This window comes from Caretta caretta, chromosome 5 (assembly GCF_965140235.1).
Source record: "Caretta caretta isolate rCarCar2 chromosome 5, rCarCar1.hap1, whole genome shotgun sequence".
In the NCBI taxonomy this organism is placed as follows: domain Eukaryota; kingdom Metazoa; phylum Chordata; order Testudines; family Cheloniidae; genus Caretta; species Caretta caretta.
The window spans coordinates 78,816,634-78,840,627 of record NC_134210.1 but is presented as its reverse complement, the minus strand read 5'-3'; the positions used below and the strand labels follow the sequence as shown (position 1 = coordinate 78,840,627).

Genomic DNA, 23,994 nt, shown 5'->3' with positions numbered 1-23,994 from the left:
CTTTGGAACCCCCTTTCAGGTAGTTGAAAGCAGCTATCAAATCCCCCCTCATTCTTCTCTTCTGCAGGCTAAACAATCCCAGCTCCCTCAGCCTCTCCTCATAAGTCATGTGTTCTAGACACCTAATCATTTTTGTTGCCCTTCACTGGACTCTCTCCAATTTATCCACATCCTTCTTGTAGTGTGGGGCCCAAAACTGGACACAGTACTCCAGATGAGGCCTCACCAATGTCGAATAGAGGGGAACGATCACGTCCCTCGATCTGCTCGCTATGCCCCTACTTATACATCCCAAAATGCCATTGGCCTTCTTGGCAACAAGGGCACACTGCTGACTCATATCCAGCTTCTCATTCACTGTCACCCCTAGGTCCTTTTCCGCAGAACTGCTGCCTAGCCATAAAGAATCTGACACATCAGAAAAGGGCAGACAAATAAACAGTGACAAGTTTTTAAAGTGCTTGTACACAATTGCTAGAAGTCTAAATAATAAGATGGGTGAACTAGAGTGCCTCATGTTAAAGGAGGATATTGACATAATAGGCATCACAGAAATCTGGTGGACTGAGGACAATCAATGGGACACAATCATTCCAGGGAACAAAATATATTGGAGGGACAGAACAGGTCGGGCGGGCGGGGGTGGAGGGGGAGAAGGGTGGCACAAAATGTGAGAGAAAATGTAGAATCAAATGAAATAAAAATCTTAAATGAATCCACATGTTTCATAGAATCTCTATGGATAGTAATTCCATGCTCTAATAGGAATATAACAGTAGGGATCTATTATCGACCACCTGACCAGGACAGTGATAGTGACGATGAAATGCTAAGGGAGATTAGAGAGGCTACCAAATAAAGAACTCCAGTGGGATCCAGTGGACATCGTATACTTAGATTTCCAGAAAGCCTTTCACAAGGTCCCTCACCAAAGGCTCTTACGTAAATTAAGTTGTCATGGTATAAGAGGGAAGATCCTTTCATTGATTGAGAACTGCTTAAAAGACAGGGAACAAAGGTTAGGAATAAATGGTAAATGTTCAGAATGGAGAGGGGTAACTAGTGGTGTGCCCCAAGGGTCGGTCCTAGGACTAATCCTATTCAACTTATTCATAAATGATCTGGAGAAAGGGGTAAACAGTGAGGTGGCAAAGTTTGCAGATGATACTAAACTGCTCAAGATAGTTAAGACCAACGCAGACTGTGAAGAACGTCAATAAGATCTCACAAAACGGCAAATTAAATTTAATGTAGATAAACGTAAAGTAATGCACACTGGAAAAAATAACCCCAATTATACATACAATATGATAGGGCTAATTTAGCTACAACTAATCAGGAGAAAGATCTTGGAGTCATCATGGATAGTTCTCTGAAGACATCCATGCAGTGTGCAGAAGCAGTCAAAATGGCAAATGGGATGTTGGGAAACATTAAAAAAGGGATAGAGAATAAAATGGAAAATATTTTATTGCCCTTATATAAATCCATGGTATGCTCACATCTTCAATACTGCATACAGATGTGTTCTCCTCATCTCAAAAAAGATATACTGGCATAAGAAAAGGTTCAGAAAAGGGCAACTAAAATGATTAGGGGTTTGGACCAGGTCCCATATGAGGAGAGATGAAAGAGGCTAGGACTTTTCAGCTTGGAAAAGAGGAGACTAAGTGGGGGGGATATGATAGAGGTATATAAAATCATGAGTGGCGTGGAGAAAGTGAATAAGGAAAAGTTATGTTATTGTTCCCATAATATAAGAACTAGGGGGCCATCAAATGAAATTAATGGGCAGCAGGTTTAAAACAAATAAAAGGAAGTTCTTCTTCACGCAGTGCACAGTCAACCTATGGAACGCCTTGCCTGAGGAGGTTGTAAAGGCTAGGACTATAACAGGATTTAAAAGAGAACTGGATAAGTTCATGGAGGATAAGTTCATTAATGGCTATTAGCCAGGATGGGTAAGGAATGGTGTCCCTAGCCTCTGTTTGTCAGAGGGTGGAGACGGATCGCAGGAGAGAGATCACTTGATCATTACCTGTTAGGTTCACTCCCTCTGAGGCACCTGGCATTGGCCACTGTCGGTAGACAGGATACTCAACTGGATGGACCTTTGGTCTGACCCAGTATGGCCAGTCTTATGTTCTTATGAAACAGTTACAATATTCTGCTCAGGAGGATAAAAAGCATGCCTGGACATTGCTGCAATGTGATCATCCTAGAACACTATCCCTAGACTGTGCATATGATTAACGAAAGGTGAGCAGACACAACTCCAAGTAGCTATTGCCATCTTCCAGCTGTTTTCTCCCAATCTACTACATCACCGTCTTATATGGCTTGAGTTAGAGTCATGTTGCTCTCATCTATGCCACAATTTCCTCCAAACACCAGCAAGTAAGCCATCATGAAGGGAGACAGTATTGTCTGCCTCACAGTGACTGTACCCTATGTATGATCCTTCAGTAGCAATCTAGCCAGTGAAAGATGTGAACAGCTACAATGATATCACCCACTAGCAACAGTGTTACATAGGACACAGATGAGAAATGAAACCAGAAAGTGAAGTGCATTGCCCAAGGACCTAATACAGGTTGAGATCCCTTATCAGGACTGTTCCACATTAAAACAAGAAAACAGAGGCTTTGTAAGATTAGGCATGTAGATATGGAAAGAGGCTGGCATGGGGACAGGACTATTAATATGATTAATGGTCACTTCCCTGTTACAGATGCCCATTAAAATTGCACCCGCCACATTATCCAAGTAAAATGGGAACGTTATACATTAGGTACTAAAGCCCAACGTTTGGATGCCTAAAATTAGGAATCTAAATATAAGTTGCCTGAAGTGCTAATCATACATAAATCCCAGTGAATCCAAACGGGAACATGTTCTGTGAGGCAGAGTTCTCAAGCAAGCCTACAGCCATCTCAGAAGGACAAAAACCAGTAGAACTAAATGAATTACCCACATAGCTTGTGCTGGAGGCATAAAACGCAGGAGTGATAATCCTGCACAGATGGTATCTAGAAAGAAAATGGATATACTGGCCACTGCTGGTTAAATATCCCATGGTTCTGTTCACAAAGCGAGTAGGAATTAACAATTTGATTACATTCAAAATTTGATTACATTTACAAAAAATTCTTCATTTCAGTTGTGTAATGAATTCCTTTTCTGGTCTATAAACTGATGGACAGTATATTAGACACTGTTAGACAGATGAAATGTTCATCATAGATGCTGTTGCATTTTAAGATGGGTTAAGGATCTACATATTTCCTGTTGTATCTAACTGTAAAGCTGTTTGAGTTCTTTTGGTCTGAAAGACATTACATAAATTCCAAGACAAAAGACTGCTAAATTAGAGTTCAAGTTGAGAGTATATCTAAGTAATTTAACAGAAAAAAAAAAAAAGCTTTAAAACAAACACCTATTAACCAGAGGACTAAAACTTCTAAATAAAGGTTTGTAGGCTAAAACAGTTATTTTGAAGCTTTCAAATACATAAGATTGCAGTTTTGTAAACAAATGAGCCCAAATTAGAATTACACTGCCTTCAGAAAGACAGGTGTTATTCCTGATAATTATGAAGGTAGTAAAAAGGCCAAGTCACCGAACTTTTCAGAAGCTACAGTAGTGACTAAAACTCAATCATCACCAAATATTGAAAGGATGTAGTGGAGCTGGGACACAACACTGTTCAACCTCACTAATAAGCCAAGCTGCACACACACCCTTATTCGGCATATTCAGTTATTCCTGCTCTATTCCACTCCTTATTCTGTCTAGATTGAACAGAAAGTGTTCAATCTCTTGCTTATTTTGCTCCTGTAAGTATCAAGCAAAGCAGACAGAATACCCAAAAGAAGCGGAGCTGATGTCTCGGAGCAGCATAAACTACTAGTAGGGTCATGGAGTGGGGAGATTTGAAGATTATCAGAAAACTGAGCAAGATTACATGGGGGAAAAACTAAGGCCCAAAAATTGCTTCCGTGGGGGTTGTGTATGCACACATGCATATTACTCTAGGGGAAATTCTGTGCCACTGTGGAATGCAGAATTTTACAGAATTCTTTTGTTTTCCCCGCAGAATTTCTTGCCACCATTAGATGCCACTGGACTCTGCAGAGCCCAGCTCGCAGTAAGCGGACTACCCACCCTGACTGGCCTGGAGGCTGCATGCTCTTTGATCCTCATTCTCCTAGGGATGGGAGAGGGCCTGGGAGACCCAGCTCTGGCAAAGGGTGAGGAAGGGCAAGGCCATACCACACCCTGTTCACCAGCGGGACAGTAAAGAAGTTGGCGGGAGTAAAGGCTCTGGGCTGCTGGTGTCTGGGCCTGGATCTGCCCTGTGATTGGGCTCCACGGGGACAGGAGGTGCTGGTGTCTGGGCTGGGGGCTCCGTGGCTCGGCTCTGGGGAGAAGGGGTGTGGATATCTGAGCTCTGGAGGCCCCAAACAGAGGGAACAGAAAAGATGGGAGGGGAGATAGACAGAGCAGAGGCAGATAGCAATTCACTTTTTAAAAAACAACAACAAAACATTTGTAACAATAAAGAAATTAACAAAACAAAAATCCTAATATTACTTTTCCATGCAAGCAATTGCTGCAGTTGCCAAAAGAATGGTTTGTGACCAGGAGTGAGAGGGGAAATAAGCAATCCATCTTTTATTAAGATGCAGCCAGTACTATGAAACTGTTTGAGAATCCCTGCTCTACTCTATTTGGCTTCTTAACCTTTATACTTATAGCAAATAGACTTATAGCTAAGAGAGTTAAACAGTGATGTGGTGCTTGAAGTTTCAAGCATATAAAATATGAGTGCTTCAGCTCCCACTCCCCAATAACTTCAGCTCCCACTCCCCAATAATAGGGTGCTTCGTACCCTTTCACCAAGCCTCAAAAACCTCCAAATGTTCTGGATACAGAGTATGAATACAGAGCCTATAATTTAACCATATACAAAGTTTTATGCACACAGATCATAAGGTTAATATGTAAAATCTTTAACCCCTTATATTCCTTCAACATGTCACAATAATGATCTGGAAAAAGGGGTAAACAGTGAGGTGGCAAAATTTGCAAATGATATAAAACTACTCAAGATAGTTAAGTCCCAGGCAGTCTACAAAAGGATCTCTCAAAACTGGGTGACTAGGCAACAAAATGGCAGATGAAATTTAATGCTGATAAATGCAAAGTAATGCACATTGGAAAACATAATCCCAACTATACATATAAAATGATGGGATCTAAATTAGCTGTTACCATTCAAGAAAGAGATCTTGGAGTCATTGTGGACAGTTCTCTGAAAACATCCACTCAATGTGCAGCGGCAGTCAAAAAAAGCAAACAGAATGTTGGGAATAATTAAGAAAGGGATAGATAGTAAGACAGAAAATATCATATTGCCTCTATATAAATTCATGATACGCCCACATCTTGAATACTGCGTACAGATGTGGTAACCCCATCTCAAAAGAGATATATTGCAATTGGAAACGGTTCAGAAAAGAGCAACAAAAATTCTTAGAAATATGGAGCGCCTGCCATATGAGGAGAGATTAATAAGACTGGGACTTTTCAGCTTAGAAAAAAAGACAACTAAGGGGGGATATGAGAGAGGTCTATAAAATCATGGCTGGTGTGGAGAAAGTAATGTTATTTACTCCTTCTCATAACACAAGAAGTAGGGATCACCAAATGAAATTAATAGGCAGCAGGTTTAAAACAAACGAAAGGAAGTATTTTTTCCACACAGTGCACAGTAGAACTCCTTGCCAGAGGATGTTCTGAAGCCCAAGATCACAAATGGTTTCAAAAAAGAACAAGATAAATTCATGGAGGATAGGTCAATCAATGGCTACCACCAGGATGGGCAGGGATGGTGTCCCTAGCCTCTGTTTGCTAGAAGGTGGGAAGGGGTGACAAGGGATGGATCACTTGATGGTTACCTGTTCTGTTCATTCCCTCTGGGGCACCTGGCATTGGCCACTGTCAGAAGACAGGATACTGGGCTAGATGGACCTTTGGTCTGACACGGTATGACCGTTTTTATGTTCTTAACATGCTTTACATACTACAGTATACAGTGATATACACAAAAAAACTGAAAGGTTGATTGAAGTCAGTACAGTGAATTTTTACATGTCAATATTGCTGTTTACCAAGATGTACAAGGTGTAATATGGGTAAGGCAAAGTTTCCTGAACTAGTAGTTTTCACACTACTTACATTTAGTTTTCTTTAAGTGTGATGTTCTTGTGTTACACTTTGTAAAAAGTTAATATTATTCACTGGAGAAAACATATTTCAGTTAACAATGTTTGTTTTGCAGGGTAAAACTAAATAAATACACAGACGTTTTAAAACATTTTAAATCTAAATTTGAAGCATGGTATCTGAAAGAGTTTTCATTCATTCTCTTGACTTTACTTCCACCAAACAGAAAACAGAAAATGAAGGGCATGATCTTGTGGTATGCGAATGGCAACAAAAAGCAAAAGGTGAGGGGAAACAAAAGACTATGCTAAGAGAGGGAAAGGCAAATTTTAATAACAAAAAAAACCAAGAAAAACTAAAAAGAAACAGCAGAAAGAAATTGTTGTTTACTCTTCTTCCAGCCAGAAGCAAAGGGAAGGGATGAAAAAATAAAGAGTGGGAAAACTCTCCTGTGATCAGCCTGAAGAGGAGTGAAGAGATGAGAGTCAAGTTCAACAGACATCTAGGAGCCAAAACAAGAGAGGGAGTCCCCACCTCTGAAGGATCCATAGTCAGCACTCGGGTAGTTGGGATATCTCCCTTCCCCATCAATTAGCGATGAAGAAAGAGGATGTTTTCACCTTCATTGGAGTTATCCTGGGACTTCAGTGTGCCCTCCCACCCACCATCTTCCATCCCTTTTCTCCCCAATATCAGTCTCTGGCTGGTAAGTGTGCAATAAATGTTAACCACCAACTATGAAGGACACTCAAAGTTGGTTTTGTTTTATTTTTTATTAAAAATAACACTCCTAAAGAGTCTAAGAAATATTACCAAAGCAGGTACAATATGAAAGTTGTTAGAGCCACAGAATTTAAAAGCACAAGTTTCATAATCTCTTAATACAGCAGGCTAATGTAAAGCAATATTATCAGGTTGTTAGGCCAAGAGTGTGACCTATTAATTATTTTACAGCAATCAAGTGTATTAGGTACCTTAGAATAAAGAAAAAGAGACAGAGCTGCTGCCCTAAAGAGTTTAAATCTAGTTTCAGACTAAGCAGGACTTTGTAGACTATATATAAAATTGAACTTTGTCAAAATTATAACTGAAGCCATTATCCCACACACGTCGTTTCCCCCCGCCCCCTCCCCCCGCAAAAAAAACCCTGCTGCCTGTAAATGAACTGGCTTTTTCTGACATATCATAAAACATTTTACATATGAACATTGGGTATGTGTGGTTGGAAGGTTATAAGAGAGACAGTATTTACTCGTACATAAGAGGAAAAAAATCAAAAGTCCCAGAAAATTTAATTAGAAGTAACTTCATACTCTCTGCCGAAACCTCAAAAGAACACTTTTTTTAAATTAGTCAATTCAAATGAGTTAGTAATTCTTTTAATAAATAGTTCTAAAAAAATCTCGATAAAAAAAATCAAGGCTTTTTCTTCTACTCTACTCATGTTTATAAGGCTCTTTTCATCTAATCACTTTCTTCCAATGGACTACTTGGAGAAACAGTGAAACAAACACACTGTATGCAGAACTTTTGTCAGTTTTTCAGTTACAATAATCTTTAGTGTTATTTGTACCATATGAGGTACCAAGCTTTCCACACAGAAATGTGATTTTGAAGTTAACTGTGTCCGTTTAAGACTGGACGTTTAAATACAAAAAGATTTTTTGTTGTTGTATGGAGATGGATTAGCCATAAATTCCATCACTCCTCTCTCTGAGTTTGTAGTTTTATTCTAGACAAGTAAGCATTACTTTTTGTGTTTTAATGCAGTTTATCTAAAAGTACTAAAATATATACAGACCTATTAGTTTGGTCAAACAAAAATCTGGTCAAACAAACTGAATATTTTATATACGTACATAAGTGGGCCTATGACTATGTTTTGCACATTTATTTTTCTGAAAAAAATTGCCCACAAACTGCATATTTACAAATAAAAGGCTAAATACTAAAACTCTAAAGAGAGAATTCTCCTCAAAATACATTTATGAGCCTTATTATGTGTTTGAGAACATAATTTACTATATTTTTGTTACAGGAAGATAACATTGATAAAGGTAGACCACATATGAATTGAACACATTGACCCATTACTGTAAAGTTCAGGGGCAGGAAGCTTCCTTCAACAAAAACAGCAACATTTCACATTTTAGATAGATGTCTGCATGAACAGGACATTTAATGTTGTCCATTACAGTTCTGCACACTGAAAACAAAACCAGAACCAATTACAGAGGAGAGGAAAGCTATCATTTTATAAAAAAAAATTTAAAGTATGTAGACACTGCTTATTTAAAAAAAAAATCAATTATATTTAATGGGGGAGAGGGGAGAGATGGGTTGTTTACAAACAAAGCAAGACAGGTTTAGACTTTTCAATAGCTGCACAAAGTTTTAAGAAACCTAGTTACTGAAAAAATAACATGGTAATTGTACGTTTCAAAAGCCCTGATATGGATGCATCTCTCTAACTAGCGATAAGTACCATCTGCCCCTAAAAAGAGACAGATGACACTAAACTGCATCAAAATGAGAATCTCCAGACAGTGACGAGCTCCCAGGAGCTGCTCAATGCCAGCGTTAAAGAGAAGGAACAAAAGAATTTTAAGGAGTAAACATATAGGTTCCTTGAGAAAGGCAAGAGAGAGGGATTTTTATCTTGGAAGGAAGTGGGTTATGTTTTCAGGCCATGGACTGGGGAGATGCAGAAAGTGAGATCTAGGGTAGGCAACGTTATAAAGGGGAATGAGAGGTTATTCCAGGAGAGAGACAGATGTGGGGGAAGAAAGAACATCTGGCAGAAGAAGAGGAGACAGGTAGCTATTTCTGAAACGACAGCATGATTATCCCGGCAGCGGAGCGGAGGGCTCCCCAGGGAAGGGAGCCAGGGACACCGGAGGGAGAGCGCTCTAGCAGGGGATGACAGCTGCAGAGAAATGACTCCCCCGCTCAGGGGATGCACACCGCAGCAGGGAAGGGGGGAGACCGCTACCCGGCTCGGGGGGTGGGGTGGGGTGGGGGAGGTCGCTCTGAAGGGGTCAGAAGACGCCAACGCACCGGGGCAGGTTGGGGGCGGGGCTGCCTGTCACTAGTCACCGGAGCAGGGCGGAGGCCGGTGTGGGGACGCTGGGGCGCCGGACATGCGGGCGGGTCAGCGCTCTCTGGGTACCGGGCGCCCTGGGCCCGGCGGCTGCAGCTCTGCCCCGCAGCGCACGAAAAAGGCGGCGGGGGCCCGGCCCCGCGGATGACAGGGACGCCGCGCGGGAGCAGGGCCTCGCCTCTCACCTCCAGGGTGGACACAGTGCTGGTGAACAAATCCTCGCCGTCCTCCAGCTCCTCGAGCTCGGGCTGCCTGGCGTCCCCGAGCGGCGGGGGCTCCCTCTCCGCCGCCATCTTCCCTTCCGAACTGGGGCGCGAGCTCCGGGTCCCCTCGGTCACGTGACGAAGGGGCCCCGCCCCGTTTAACACGTGACTAGGGCGCGCACCGCCTCCCCTATCTCCGGGTGGGAGCGCGCGAGTTGAGCCGCGGCCGTTCTGGAGCTCTGGCCACTGCGTGCTCAGAGAGGCGGGGTAGCGGTAGGCCCCGCCCCTCCCTGCGGCCGGTCCAAGTGTCGGTGGCTGTGGGGAGAATGGGGAGAATGGCCTCCTCTCACCTCCGCCTCTCGTCTCAGCCCCGGCCACCCCGCGCCGGCCGGCCGGGCCCCAGGTCCCCGGAGGCGGGACGGGCTCGAGGCGAGGGCGGGCTTAGCTGCGTCCACTCCTGGGCCGGCTCGTGGCGCAGGGCAGGGACTCGGAGTGGCGCTGTGCGGCGGCGGGGCTGCTGCTTTCCTCGGCCCTGCCGTGCGCGGGGCCCCCGGCTCACGCCCCCGCCCTCCCTGTGCTGGCCATGGAAGTCCGCCACTGGCCGGCAGCTCTTCCGCTGTCCGAAGTCACGTGCTGTCCTTGCTCTGAGGGTTGGTTTATCATTGTGCGCCGCGGATGTGGCCCACAAAGTGTTAGCTGGGCCGTAGGCTGAGAACCACAGTATGTCCCACCCGCCCACATACACACACACGCACCCACCCCGATGCCCAGCGCCCTCCACAGAGCGGAACCAGAAGCCAGGGATGGGGGTGGCGGTCAGGGCCCTCGACTCCGGATCCCCTGTGCAGTGCCTAGGGACAATTCTGATTTGGGGGGCTTTTTCTTATATAGGTACCTATTACCCCCACCCACCTACTGTCCTGATTTTTCACACTTGCTATTTGGTCATCGGAGCAGTGCTGGGCAGGAAGCGAGGACCCAGACCCCACTGCAACCCCAGACCCTGCTCTGCGGGGCCTGGCAACAGCTGGGACCCGGAGCCTGAGGCAGCTGGGCAGCAGCCTGTGTAGTGGCACAAACTGCTCCCTGGCAGAATTTCCTATGTAGGTTGTACTGAGCATGCCACTACGCTGGCAGCCTGGACCCCGAGCCTGCTCAGCAGACTGGACCCATGAGTTCACCCTGCGGGGCTAGGCAGCAGCCAGCTGCCTGGAGCCTGCTGTGGGGAACCAGGTGGTAGTCTGCCACCCAGACCCTGAGCCTGCCAGCTGCCTAGACCCCAGAGCTTGCTGTGCGGAGCCAGCAGCAACCCAGGCCCTGGGGCCTGAGCTCGGCCATAGCCGTGTGCTAATTGGGCCTCATGCGGGCTGAGGGTTGAGAACCGCTGCTCTGAGATTAGGCCCATGTTAGCTCTGTGGGAGGACCCTTTTAGTAATGATCTAGTAGGTTTCAAAAGGCACAAGGAGCCCCCAATCATGCATAGTTTCATATTTTTAAATCTCATGATTTAAGCAAATCTTAATTGTTTTGGTTCTTCTTCCCTGCACTGGCAGAGTCTGTGTAGTGTTTAGCGGGCTCTCATTAGGACCATTAAAACCCTCTAAATAGTATCTGCATTTCAGAATTTTTCAGGGGAGGAGAAGGAGCCCAAGACCACTCTTCTCCCCTCATTTTATATCAACGTTTGGATTAAGTTTCTTTCTGACAGTTAATTAACTTTATGTACTGCTAACTCTGTTTGTGATATGGAGGGGAGAATCATTAATTAAGGTGTTTTTGGCCTGAAGAAAAATGTAAGTGATAAATGATTTTTGAGTTTTGCTCTTGGAAGATATGAAACTACTACGTGAATTGTTGCCACAGCGAATGAAAAAATTTTAAGGACAGGCGATCATTATGTATAAACATAGCTAGCCATTTTCACACAGATTCAAAGAAATTTCAAACGATAAGTTAAGATGCTGTTAGTTCAGCAATTGCAGGGACACAAACCCTCAGCAATAGTACAAACCGACACACACAATGCTGAGTATTAAAGCCTATTTTATAAGCGGAGAGCTACAAGTATTAGGTCCTGATCTTGGGAAGATGCAGTTATATAACTAGCATTTAGGTACATTAGTAGTCCCATTGACTTCAGTGGCATATTCATGTGAGTAAGTGTTTGAAAGACCTAGCCTTATGTTATTACTTCTAAATGGCTCTTATTCTTGTATTCACTGTGACTTGGTTCATAAATTCTGATCTTGTTCCAAAATCTTAAGGTATATTATAATGCTCATTTTAAAATACTTCATGTCAAGTGTCAATGGTGTTAGCAGCAGGGTCTAGCTATGGGGCATTAGCGAATACAGTCAAATCAAGTTTAGTGTATAAATCATTTATGATTTATCAGCACAGAAGTATTTTTCAATTTATTTTTTCCTTTATAGAAAGCAGCTTTTGAAAAAAGTTGTTTTTTAAGCATGCTATTCTTTTACTAGAAAAGGTGGGCAAACTACGGCACACGGGACCGTCCTGCCCGGCCCTTGAGCTCCCGGCCAGGGAAGCTAGTCCTTTCCACCCCCCGCTATCCCCTCTTCCCCACAGCCTCAGCTTGCTGCGCCGGCTGCGCTCTGGCCCGCCGCTCCTGCCAGGCAGTGGAGTGGCGTGGCTGGCTTCGGCCGTGCGGCGGGGCTGTGAGCTCCTGCTGCTCTAAGCGGCATGGTAAGGGAGCAGGCGGTGGGAGGGTGGTTGGATAGGGGGAGGGAAGTCCTGGGAGGAGGCAGTTAGGGGACAAGGAGCAGAGGGGATGGACGGGTCAGAGGTTCTGAGGGGGGCAGTCAGGGGGCGGGAAGGGGTGGATAGGGGGTGGGACCAGGCTGTTTGGGGAGGCGCAGTCTTCCCGACCCGGCTCTTCATACAGTTTCGCAACCCCGATGTGGCCCTCGGGCCAAAAAGTTTGCCCCTGTAGCAAAAAACAGAAAGATTCATCAGTTATTTGAGTTGTTTATTAATTTGATCATGGTAAAACATTTGTTAGCTCAGCATGCCTCTGTTCTGTGAGGACTGTTAATCTTTGAAGTGTTTGAGTTTATTTCTACACTGTGTCCACTGCAGACTAAACGAATACTGTAACATATTCTAAGCTCTTTGGGGCTCGTTAGAACTTCTGACTCAAACTGACTTCAATAATCATTGGAGCAGGGATGATGAATACCCTAACTACTGGGCTACTGGCTGGGTGGACAGACACCCCCATCACCACCACCCAGACCCAAAACCAAACAAACTGGCTGTCTTTTATGCAGGTTAAGTGTGCTCAGAACACACCTAGTGGATCTGGTCCTGCAGGTGAGGGAATGCTGAATTTGAGAATGTGTGAGCTAAGGTGCTGAGCAGCTCAGTGGAATCAGGACTTAGATGGTCTTGTGCATGCTCACCAGTGGAAACGTAGGCATCTACAGGGCTAGGGGACAGTTGAGCAGGGGGGTTTGAAGATTTCAGTGAAGATTTCAAATGTTGGGTTAGGCACCCAAGTCCCTTTTTGGATCTAGCTTAATGTGCCTTCTCTTTGTTGCTCTCAAATGTGGAAATGAAAACAAAGGAAAGAATGAAATCATACATATTTTTCTTTCAGGCTTTGCTCCCCTCACCCCCCCACCCCCCCAGCATTGCCACATCACCAGAAAAGACAAAGAAGTGGTCTACAAACCATGGAATTGTCATGTATGACTAACATATATGACTGTCTGGACAAGGCTATGTTCAGAAACAGTTGCAGGAAGTGCTTAACAAAGAGCTCCCTCAGGAAAGGTGTTGACACTTCTCAGGTTCTGAATGAGTGTCCTCCACTCCTGCTCACTTCAGAGCAAGTTATAGGTTTTCAGTTCTTAGCAGAAAGTGCTCATCCCCTCTCTGGATTGAAATCTTACAGATCTGTCTCCCAAAACAAAAAAACAAACAAAAAAAATCTTTAAATTCTGGAACAATTTTTAAAATTGTGTAACTTCAATTAACAACTTTAGATATTTGCTATTGATATGAAGGAGTCTTGTAATGCTGTAGGTTCTAAAAACTTTTTTGTTTTAAAGAAAAATATTTTACTTCAGTGTAAGGGTTTAAACAAACTCATGCTTATTAAAATAAACTTAAAATGGACTTCAGAAGATACTGAACTAAAGAAACAAAATAAAGATGGTCCGTTTCACTGGCACTGGAAAGTACATTTTTTCAAAACACAGCTATTTTTCACCTGCCTGCACCAGATAAGACTAGTAGTGAATCCAGCCTACACTGCTAGTAATAGACGTGAAATGAAAACCACTTATAAGGCTTCAATAAGTCTTAACTTACTGGTGTCATAGATGCTAAGTAAGTCTTGGTAACTTGCAATGTGTATACTGGGTTTTATTGTGGGAAGAGAAACCAGGTAAATTGTTTCCCTAAACTCAATGCTCAAAATATTCAAATACAGTCAGAAAGGATATTTCTCCCACCTCTAAATATTTTTATGTGGTTTGTATATCATTGTGGGACCCAGCGGATTTTAGCTAGGTTAGTTATTTCTAGATCTTTGTAGGCTTCCTGTTCCACTATTCCACTTCTGCAAATTTCTCAAATACATAACTGGGAATGTACAGTGTTAGTTTATTTGGAAATTATTTTTCTACTAAAAAGGGCATATTTTGTACTCTGGCCTTACATCATAAAAATGTCAGCTTTATCTTTGTTCTTTTTTATTAGGAAGATTATATATTTATTATTCTCTCTAAAAGGTTGGGAAGTATATCAACATACTATAGTGCTTAGGTACAATTATCTTATGGCTTTCCACTGGTTTTAAGGAATTAATGAGACAGTTTAACTATTTCTAGGACTTCATTTAGATTCAAACCAACATGGTTAGTGTTAATGTGGCTAGACTATTAATCTATGTCTCAGATACTTTGGAGTACCTATTACACCATTTAATAAAGTATTCCACAGAAACAAATCAGAACAAAGTCAAAGAACAGACATAAGGTGTTATGGTCACTCCTAACAACAGTATTCACAGTTTTAAACTTGTTCTTTGACTACAGAATAAAATGTTAATTATAACATGTTTTTACTTAATCTGGCAAATCCTTCAGAAATGTGTGGCCATATCTGGTGTCACAGAATATAACAGCAAGACCCTCACTTACTTTTGGTTGGACAAAGGAATATATGCCATATCTGAACCTATATATAAAGTCTAACTGATTGCTCTATCTTAGTCAACCTGTACATTCCATGATTTCACTGTATGTTTGTTTCAACATGTAACAGAGTGGATAAACGTCAGTGATACCCATTTTTTTATTTAAAAAATGGATTTTTTTACATTTACATTTGATTTCTTTGATGTAGATTAATGCATTTTTCTTTTAAAAAAACAAACCTTTTAAAAATTAAGTTTAAAATTATGAGAACCTATATTAAATCTTAAACTCACTAGAAACTACTAAAATAAATTAAAAATAACATTCAAACAGTATATGTTGGCTGCCAAAGTTTTAAAGAAAGTCAGACCTCTTAACTGGTGGAAGTTGCTTAGCTAAGCACCTAGAATTGGTGATTTAAAATCACTCACCGCTGAGATATACTGAGCCCAGTTCTCTCCTAAGAGATATCTGTGGAACTCTCATGCATGCATGTCTGAAGGCTTAGAACATCTACAGTCATTTTAGTTTATGTACATTGGTATAACGGAATTCCCAGCATTTTTTCTCCTTTCTCATCTGTTATCTCAATTCTTGTCAATAGCCAACTATTTTTCAAATCAGTATTTAAAAAGAACAATGTCAGCTTTTAAAAAAAAATCCAGTAAGGATAGCATAATAGAAAGGGACCTACAGACGCTGGATATAACAAAATGAGACTCATCTTGGGAAAATGCAGATTAGTAGATCTTGTTGGGGAAATAACCCAAAACACAGATAGGCAAATGAGAGAGAAAGAAACTGGGAAACCAATAATGCTGAAAAAGAACTCAAGGTGATAGTGAAAACCCAACTGTATACAAGCTTGCAATGTGTAATTGAAAACAAACAAACAAAAAATACCAAATACCAAAACAATGAGGCAATGTGATTTTTTTCATATCACAGAGCAAGAAGGTATTAGTTCCTCTATGTACTGTATTCGGTATTACCCACAAAAAAGAACTTTAATGTTGCAAAGTCAAGTACCGCTGCAACCTTAATTTGGCCAGTTTGTACATATGCATTATGATACATTCTATAATTACATAATCACACCGTTTTTTCCACTGGACCTTGAGTCATTCAGTGCATACAATGCATGTTGCTCACTTAATGATCAGCTATTATATATTTTGTTTTCTCCTTGGTCTGTGTGTAGCTCCATGCCTTATTTATTGCATGTTGTTCAACCTCTGCTCCGAATACAGAATTACCAATTTCCTTAGGGACTTGCCTGTGATGCTTATCACTATAGCATCTGAGTGCTTCACAAACATTAATGAATGTTTCCACAATGCCCTTGTGAGATGGGGTGGTACTGTACCATTTTAGAGATGGGGAGCTAAAGCACACAGAGATAAACGTCCAAAGTATTCACTAATTTTAGGTGCCTGGTCTGAAATGCCTAGGACCTGATTTTTCAGAATATGTAATGTTTAAAGTAGTCTTCTTGCCCACTCCACCTCTGTATCTATCCCACCAGCTCCCTGTGTCTCCCCCAACACCCAGGATCCTTGTCCCAATCTACTCCTTCCACATTTCCCTTCTCCCCTCCAGGGTAGGCACCCCTGTGTATTTCAGTCAGTCAGCTTCATCCTCCACAATGCCTGTTACGGTCTCCCTGCTTTGTGTTTTCATGTCTGGCACCACATTGGCCTGTGGAAGCTGGGAGGAACCATTGTAGGAAAAATCCTGCTTAGTCCCTGCATGCCTGGGCCTGGAGCATGCTCAGTTCTTTGTGAATGGTGCACACCCAATCCAGTCACACAGATAATTTGTCATCTCCTCAGAGCTCCTATGCAGATGGAATCTGGAGAATTTGGTTGCCAAACTCTAAGACGCCTCTACAGATCACGTACAAACTGAGATTTTTCAAAGGCTTATAACTTGGGCAAAATTAGGTAGTTTTCCATAGCAACAGCAAAAGGCTCAGCCTTGACACCAGGGTGATGCCCCTGCCGAATTTCAGGTTCCTGCTCCAAAGCATGGAGGCACTGGAGTTTCTCAATACAATGGTTGTAAGCAGGCCTGCCGACAAAGGGTGTTGTCCTCGAAGTGTTCTAACAACAGTTAAAACTAATAAATCAGAGATTGGTGTTTGGACTCAGACGCAGTATCTATCACCTGTTAAAAATCCTCACTGCCCACCCGCCTCCCCAGATTGAAGGTAAAAAAAGATTTTATTTAGGGAAACAAACACAACTGGGAACCCAAGGGATAAACAGAGAACAGTAAAATGACTCAGTGGCTTTGAACCAGTTGGGTTTGAAGCCTGGCTCCTGTACAACCCTGAATAAGCTATGGATATCTGTACTAAAGTCCATTTTATACTTGCAGAGTGATGTCATGATTGGACAGCAGACAGCTGGTCTCAACCCAGGTTATTGCAGTGGCCATTAGGTTCTGGACCTTCCACTGCTGAAGATGGTGTCTAGCAGGAGGAACATGGAACTTGAAGGAGCAGGTGGAACAGCCCAGGACACTCCTCGATGATCTGCAGGTGAGTATCGATGACAGATGGTGACTCTCGGAGTGCCTGCATATAACCGGCTTACAGGCTGCCTCTGTGGCGTACAGCATTCAGTGCTGGACGCGGCGGCCTTATTTAAACTCTAGTGCGTGAAAGCCCGAGTATGCAAGAGCCTTCTGGCATTTTCCCTGCCATTATGGAAAAAGGGCACCAAAGTTCGATAAAGAAGGGCTTACAATATGGAGTCCAAACAGCCGTTTAGCTATATTCAAAATGGCAAAGCCAACAAAATGGCATCCATTGCCCTAAGTCTACATAAGCATCATATAAACTATATAAACAGTACAACATTAACATCACATAATACAGAAACTTAGAGAACATCACAGAAACCTAATATAAAGTTCTACAAGGGGGCAATTGCCCAAGGGCCCAGACAATTTAAAAGGGTCTGGGGGCTCACGGCAGTGCAATGGGGCTAGGGCAGGCTTCCTGCCCGCCCTCGCTCCACGCCACACCCAGAAGCAGCCAACATGTCCCTGCGGCCCCTGGGGAGGGGGTCTCCATGGGCTGTCCCCACCCTGAGCGCCAACTCTGCAGCTTCCATTGGCCAGGAAATGTGGACAATGGAAGCTATGGGGGCGGTGGTTTCGGGCAGCAGCGCACAGAGACCCCCGAGGCCCCCTGCCTAGGATCCGCTGAAAGAGGGGTGTGCCGGTTGCTTTGGGAGCCGCCCAAGGTAAACGCCGAGCTCCTGACTCCCTCTTGAACCCCAACCCACTGCCCCAGCCCAGAGCCTGCCCCCAAACTGCCTCCCAGATCCTGCACCCCACACCCCCTCTTGCACCCAAACTCCCTCCCAAAGCTCGCACCCCACACTCCCTCCCTCTCCCAAACTCTGTGTCCCAGCCTGGTGAAAGTGAGGGAGGGTGAGGGGATGGATTGGGCAGGGGCAGTGCTTCGGAGAAGGGGTGGGACAGGGCGTGGCCTCAGGGAGTGGGCAGGGCAAGGGAAGGGTCTTTGGGATTACAAGATTAGACAGTTGGCAACCCTACCGGGCGGGCATGTGGAAGCCCTGGCCATGCCAGAAGAGCGCACCCAGCAGCGCAGCCGGCAGTTCACTGGGCACCAGCCAGTGCAGGCACAGCACCACCCAAATGTCAGGCAGACCACGTCTGCGCAGGTGCAGCTTGTGCGTGCGTGAGGGCCCATTGACTATTTTTGGGCCCGGAATTGCTGTCGGCAGGCCTAGTTTTAATAGGGTTTTTTGGACAAGGGCAAAACACTGTTTTTTCCCTAATCTTTCTCAGAAACCCGTGAATCATTTTTGCAGAACCTTTCCAAAATAATTCAGCCTGAGACACGCTAAAGTTTGCCAAAAAGATGTAAACAACAAGATCTTATAATAGAAAGTGTTGGACAACCTTAATTCCTTATAGGTGGCACCACCAGCAACACCTATAATATTACACATCCCTGCTAGCTGCTTGCCATGCCTCTCTGCCAGCCACCATAGTGGTCGCTTGCCATGCCTCTCCACCAGCTGCCTGCTCAACAAGATGTCTTCAGGGCCCTGCCCCACTTAACACAGCTCTCACTGATTTCAGCTGTTAGTGGGGGAGCCTCATTGCTGGTGCACACTGGGCAGCCTCTTGCAATAGAGACACTGCCCTAAAGTAGGTCTAGTACTTAGACCCAGGTCTCAGTGATTTCAGCTCTACAGCATGTAACAAGACTCACAATTGAGTCCAAATTGGCTCTTATCATACCATAGATAGAGGAAGGGTCAAACGATGTCTACAACCCTTAAACAGGACCTACACCAGCAAGTGCAGGTACCTATCCTCACCCTTTCTCCTCACTGGGCTTTGGAACCCATGTCCCCTGCCCAGCGAGTGCTGTCCAGTTGAGGGTGAGTCCCTCTATTGGGGTGTGCTAGGTACAGTTCTGCTGCCCTTGGTTCATACAACAAGGATAACAACCCTTTATTACTCCTGCCCCAAGAGCAAGGAAACTGGGTCATAGAATCATAGAATATAAGGGTTGGAAGGGACCCCAGAAGGTCATCTAGTCCAACCCCCTGCTCGAAGCAGGACCAATTCCCAGTTAAATCATCCCAGCCAGGGCTTTGTCAAGCCTGACCTTAAAAACCTCTAAGGAAGGAGATTCTACCACCTCCCTAGGTAACGCATTCCAGTGTTTCACCACCCTCTTAGTGAAAAAGTTTTTCCTAATATCCAATCTAAACCTCCCCCACTGCAGCTTGAGACCATTACTCCTCGTTCTGTCATCTGATACCATTGAGAACAGTCTAGAGCCATCCTCTTTGGAACCCCCTTTCAGGTAGTTGAAAGCAGCTATCAAATCCCCCCTCATTCTTCTCTTCTGCAGGCTAACCAATCCCAGCTCCCTCAGCCTCTCCTCATAACTCATGTGTTCCAGACCCCTAATCATTTTTGTTGCCCTTCGCTGGACTCTCTCCAATTTATCCACATCCTTCTTGAAGTGTGGGGCCCAAAACTGGACACAGTACTCCAGATGAGGCCTCACCAATGTCGAATAGAGGGGAACGATCACGTCCCTCGATCTGCTCGCTATGCCCCTACTTATACATCCCAAAATGCCATTGGCCTTCTTGGCAACAAGGGCACACTGCTGACTCATATCCAGCTTCTCGTCCACTGTCACCCCTAGGTCCTTTTCCGCAGAACTGCTGCCTAGCCATTCGGTCCCTAGTCTGTAGCTGTGCATTGGGTTCTTCCGTCCTAAGTGCAGGACCCTGCACTTATCCTTATTGAACCTCATCAGATTTCTTTTGGCCCAATCCTCCAATTTGTCTAGGTCCTTCTGTATCCTATCCCTCCCCTCCAGCGTATCTACCACTCCTCCCAGTTTAGTATCATCCGCAAATTTGCTGAGAGTGCAATCCACACCATCCTCCAGATCATTTATGAAGATATTGAACAAAACCGGCCCCAGGACCGACTCTTGGGGCACTCCACTTGATACCGGCTGCCAACTAGACATGGAGCCATTGATAACTACCCGTTGAGCCCGACAATCTAGCCAGCTTTCTACCCACCTTGTAGTGCATTCATCCAGCCCATACTTCCTTAACTTGCTGACAAGAATACTGTGGGAGACCGTGTCAAAAGCTTTGCTAAAGTCAAGAAACAATACATCCACTGCTTTCCCTTCATCCACAGAACCAGTAATCTCATCATAGAAGGCGATTAGATTAGTCAGGCATGACCTTTGGCTGGTATCCAACACCAGCCAAAAGTGATCATTTGGGCAAGCAGTCCCATCATGCTGAGCACCTAGGCAGTGTGGGCGTATCCATGCAAACAAGATCAGCTCCTGAAGTCTTTTTCCACAGCTCACCACTAGATGTCGGGGAGAGCTCATCCAGACAGGATTGAAAACTTAAATAGATTAGAATCAGTCTGCAGTAGAGTTTGAGCTTGTCAGCACAGCTGAGGAGAGGGCAGTAAAGGTGGCTTCAAGCCACTTTTACAACTCCTAAATTCTGTGGTCAGCAAGGAGCTGAGCTGGGTTCCTGAACCAGTTAAATTGGTTCAGGAAGTTTCTCAATTGAGGCAGGGGCCATTACAGCAGACCTGAAACACCAGAATGCAGCAGTACTCCCAGCAACATCCCGCCACTCCCTGGCCATTTACCCAGTTCCCCACAATACATTCTCCCAGTGACAAGGAATTCCCAGGCTGGGAATCCATAGCTGGCTGATAGAGCTAACTATACAGTCCCTTTGGGCCACTAGAGGAGCACAAAAGGTAAGTAGATGAGGTCTGAATCTGGCCTTATTTGTAGAAGGTGGCTAAGTGACATGTAACAGGGAGGCATAACCAACCAAACCCCTTTGAAAGATGTAAACACCATTGAGAAATTGAAATATTGCCTTGCGCTAATTCTAAGAGAAATGGGAAGAAATTAAGAAAAGGAAAATTTAGGCTGACTATCAGAAGGAAATTTCCTACCAGTGAAAGAAATGCAAGAAGCCCCAGCCATTCCTCAAACACTTAAAAACAAAAGACTAGAAAAGTTTTAGAGCCTTGATTTTTCTCTCTTAGAATAATCTAAAAAGGAAGAACTGGAGGCAACATGCTAGCTCCTGAGTGGTCAAAATCGACACCCTCTTACACAGTTAAAGACTCCACTATGAGTCAGCCTTCATAGGAAAAATTATAAAATACAAATATTTACACGTCTTTCCAACCCACCTTCCAATCAGCCAACAAGCATTACATCTAATGTTAAGATATAAGTTCCATATAAAAACAGCTGTTACTTTTCCAGAAAACCATTTGAACCTTGAACATTTCACAGCATATTTTACACATCAATATTAATTTTTTCCAGCACGCTTTTTAAAAATTCTTTGATGACAGTGAGTGCACAGTGATTCTAATTTATCTGTGAGATGTTAATATACCCTTTATATGAGAATGTGAGCCATCCCTATTCCATTAGCATATTCACTCATGGAGTTTGGAGTACTTTTAAACAAAGTTGTGTAATATTTTTGCCTCATTCAAATAAAGCAATGGGAATTACCATTCTCCATTTGCATCTAGTGCTGCATACAATACTTTAGGATGTACAAATCAGTGTATGCCTTTGCTTCAGTTCCCACAAATTCATTGGTATCATCAGGAGAGGATGCCAGGCTTCACCCTGGTAACAGCATCAGGATGGGGCAGAAAAATGGATGGTATATGCCAATCATAGCTGAGAATAACTGAGCAAGGAGTACGATTAGCACCTCAATTGATAACATGATGGTCCTAAATGTATAATACAACTTTTTTTTCTGGATTAGGTGTATCAATCATACCTTTGTACAGAGGAGGATTGCAAAATTCCCCATACTTTTGTCAGGACACTTGGTGAATCTTACAACAATATACTTTTTCCTGTGTATTTTAAATACTGGGAATGGCTGAATCCTAGTGGACAGCTATTTTTGGACCATTGTAGCTTTTTCTGAGTACACATAAATTGTTAATGATTATATGCATCAGTGCTGATTGTTAAATTGCATGTACATTGTACCACATGAATATTTATGCTCATAATATATTATGAAACAAAATAGTATATCTGGCTACAGTATAACAAATAGGATAAATTAATCAGATAACCTCTGTAAACCTTTTTCTTCTTATGAAATAGCCATGTACAGAATTCAAATTCACCACGTTTTATTGTTTTTGTCTCTATAGCCCAACTGAAAACAATGTTGCAAATATTTGATCTGGGATATTCAAAATTAGAGCTGTACTGCTTCGTAATGTTCATATAAGTCATGTGGTAGGTTCCCTGACTGGAGGAGTGTATGGGGACTTCTAGCAAGACTAGCAAGATGTGCAAGTTAAAAATGCCATTACCCTGAATATTCTGTAATGAGACACTGAAATCACCTTCCACAAGCATTTGTGATATTATGTAGGTATAGTGCCATTCTTGCTTAGACTGATAAGGCTTTTCTTTTGTTTTCAATAACCTATGTACATGATAGCCCTGTAATATTTACAATAGAAAAAAGTTTTAAAAGAAAACATCAGTCATTCAAATGTTCATGTAAGCATGGCTAAAACAAAATCATTTTCAAATTTGAATGGGTGTTTGTAGATTTATTTATTGCAGTGTTTGCTCAGCTATGCATTTGGTCCTCATCTTAGTTTGGGTAAAATTCACACTTGTGCATAGAGCTAGCCCAAAGTCTATACAATACTAAAGGCCAGTTTAAGCCCTATGTGACGTTGCACCCCGTAATGCTTTATAGAAATATGCTTATTGGTATAAATATGATATAACTTGAATATGTTTTATGTAACATCTTTGCAAAGGTTATGAGCCACTGAATATATTCATCCTATTTGTATGCATGTATCATTTTGATATGTGAAGTTATGAGCGTTGGCTCTATGCTTGTATTTAAAGCGTTTGCTGTAGGAAGCACATAAAACAGATTTTGTCAACATAGTGTGAAGGGGTTATTCAAGTAATTGGGAGTACTTAACAGTGGACTTTGAGAGAGGCCAATCCACATCTGAGCTTTCCTGGGAATGCTCAAACTAACATGTAAACAATGGCGTCAGCCTGCAAAAAGCTGAATCATTCATAGACATGTGACTTGCCCAGGTGGCTAGAGACCCCCATCTTGTGGCTGTGACGTTGCACAAGAGAAAGACTATATAAGGCCCTGGAAGCCCCTGCATTTTGTCTTCAGCTGGCTCAAAAGATAACCTTTCCACCCCGAGAGATGCCTGAAAAAAAACCTGGAACAAAGGACAGTAACTACGGGGGTTAGGAGGAAGTCTAGTCTGTAAAAGAAGCTTATCGGTACATCTCTGAGGGTGAGATTTATCTGCATTTAGTTTCCTACTGTATTAGGCTTAGACTTGCGAGTTTTGTTTTATTTTGCTTGGTAACTTACTTTGTTCTGTCTGTTATTACGTGGAACCACTAAATCCCACTTTTTATATTTAATAAAATCACTTTTTACTTCTTAATTAACCCAGAGCAAGTAATTAATTCCTGGGGGAGCAAACAGCTGTGCATCTCTCGCTCTGTGTTATAGAGGGCGAGAAATTTGAGTTTTCCCTGTATAAGCTTTTTGCAGAGTAAAATGGATTTATTTGGGGTTTGGATCCCATTGGAAACTGGATATCTGGGTGTTAGACAGGAGCAATTCTTAAGCTATTTTCAGTTAAGCCTGCAGCTTTTGGGGGATGTGGTTCAGACCTGGGCCTGTGTTTGTAG

The 23,994-nt window shown here is 43.2% G+C and overlaps 1 protein-coding gene and 2 long non-coding RNA genes across 7 annotated transcripts in view; 1 reads left to right on the top strand and 2 right to left on the bottom strand.

The window, feature by feature from the left end:
* The window catches only part of SNX2 (sorting nexin 2), a 63,228-nt gene extending 53,414 nt beyond the window's left edge, over nucleotides 1-9,814 (bottom strand). The window contains exon 1 of the mRNA XM_048849388.2: nucleotides 9,514-9,814. Within this exon, the coding sequence (XP_048705345.1) occupies nucleotides 9,514-9,621 (108 nt within the window). The 5' untranslated portion in view covers nucleotides 9,622-9,814. The remainder of the gene's footprint in view (nucleotides 1-9,513) is intronic.
* Nucleotides 9,815-9,866: 52 nt separating this feature from the next.
* On the top strand, nucleotides 9,867-22,847 carry LOC125636411 (uncharacterized). Its single transcript, XR_007356581.2, has 3 exons — nucleotides 9,867-10,181; nucleotides 17,076-17,238; nucleotides 22,452-22,847. It is a non-coding gene; the product is annotated as an uncharacterized LOC125636411 (long non-coding RNA).
* LOC125636413 (uncharacterized) overlaps nucleotides 11,896-23,994 on the bottom strand; it is a 28,149-nt gene continuing 16,050 nt past the window's right edge. For 2 of the 5 annotated variants that reach the window (XR_012668535.1, XR_007356583.2), the window contains one exon: nucleotides 12,504-13,449. This is a non-coding gene — a long non-coding RNA (uncharacterized LOC125636413). Of the gene's footprint in view, nucleotides 12,479-12,503; nucleotides 13,450-23,994 lie in introns of those variants that run through there. The other 3 variants (XR_012668533.1, XR_012668532.1, XR_012668534.1) reach the window with 3 other exon arrangements.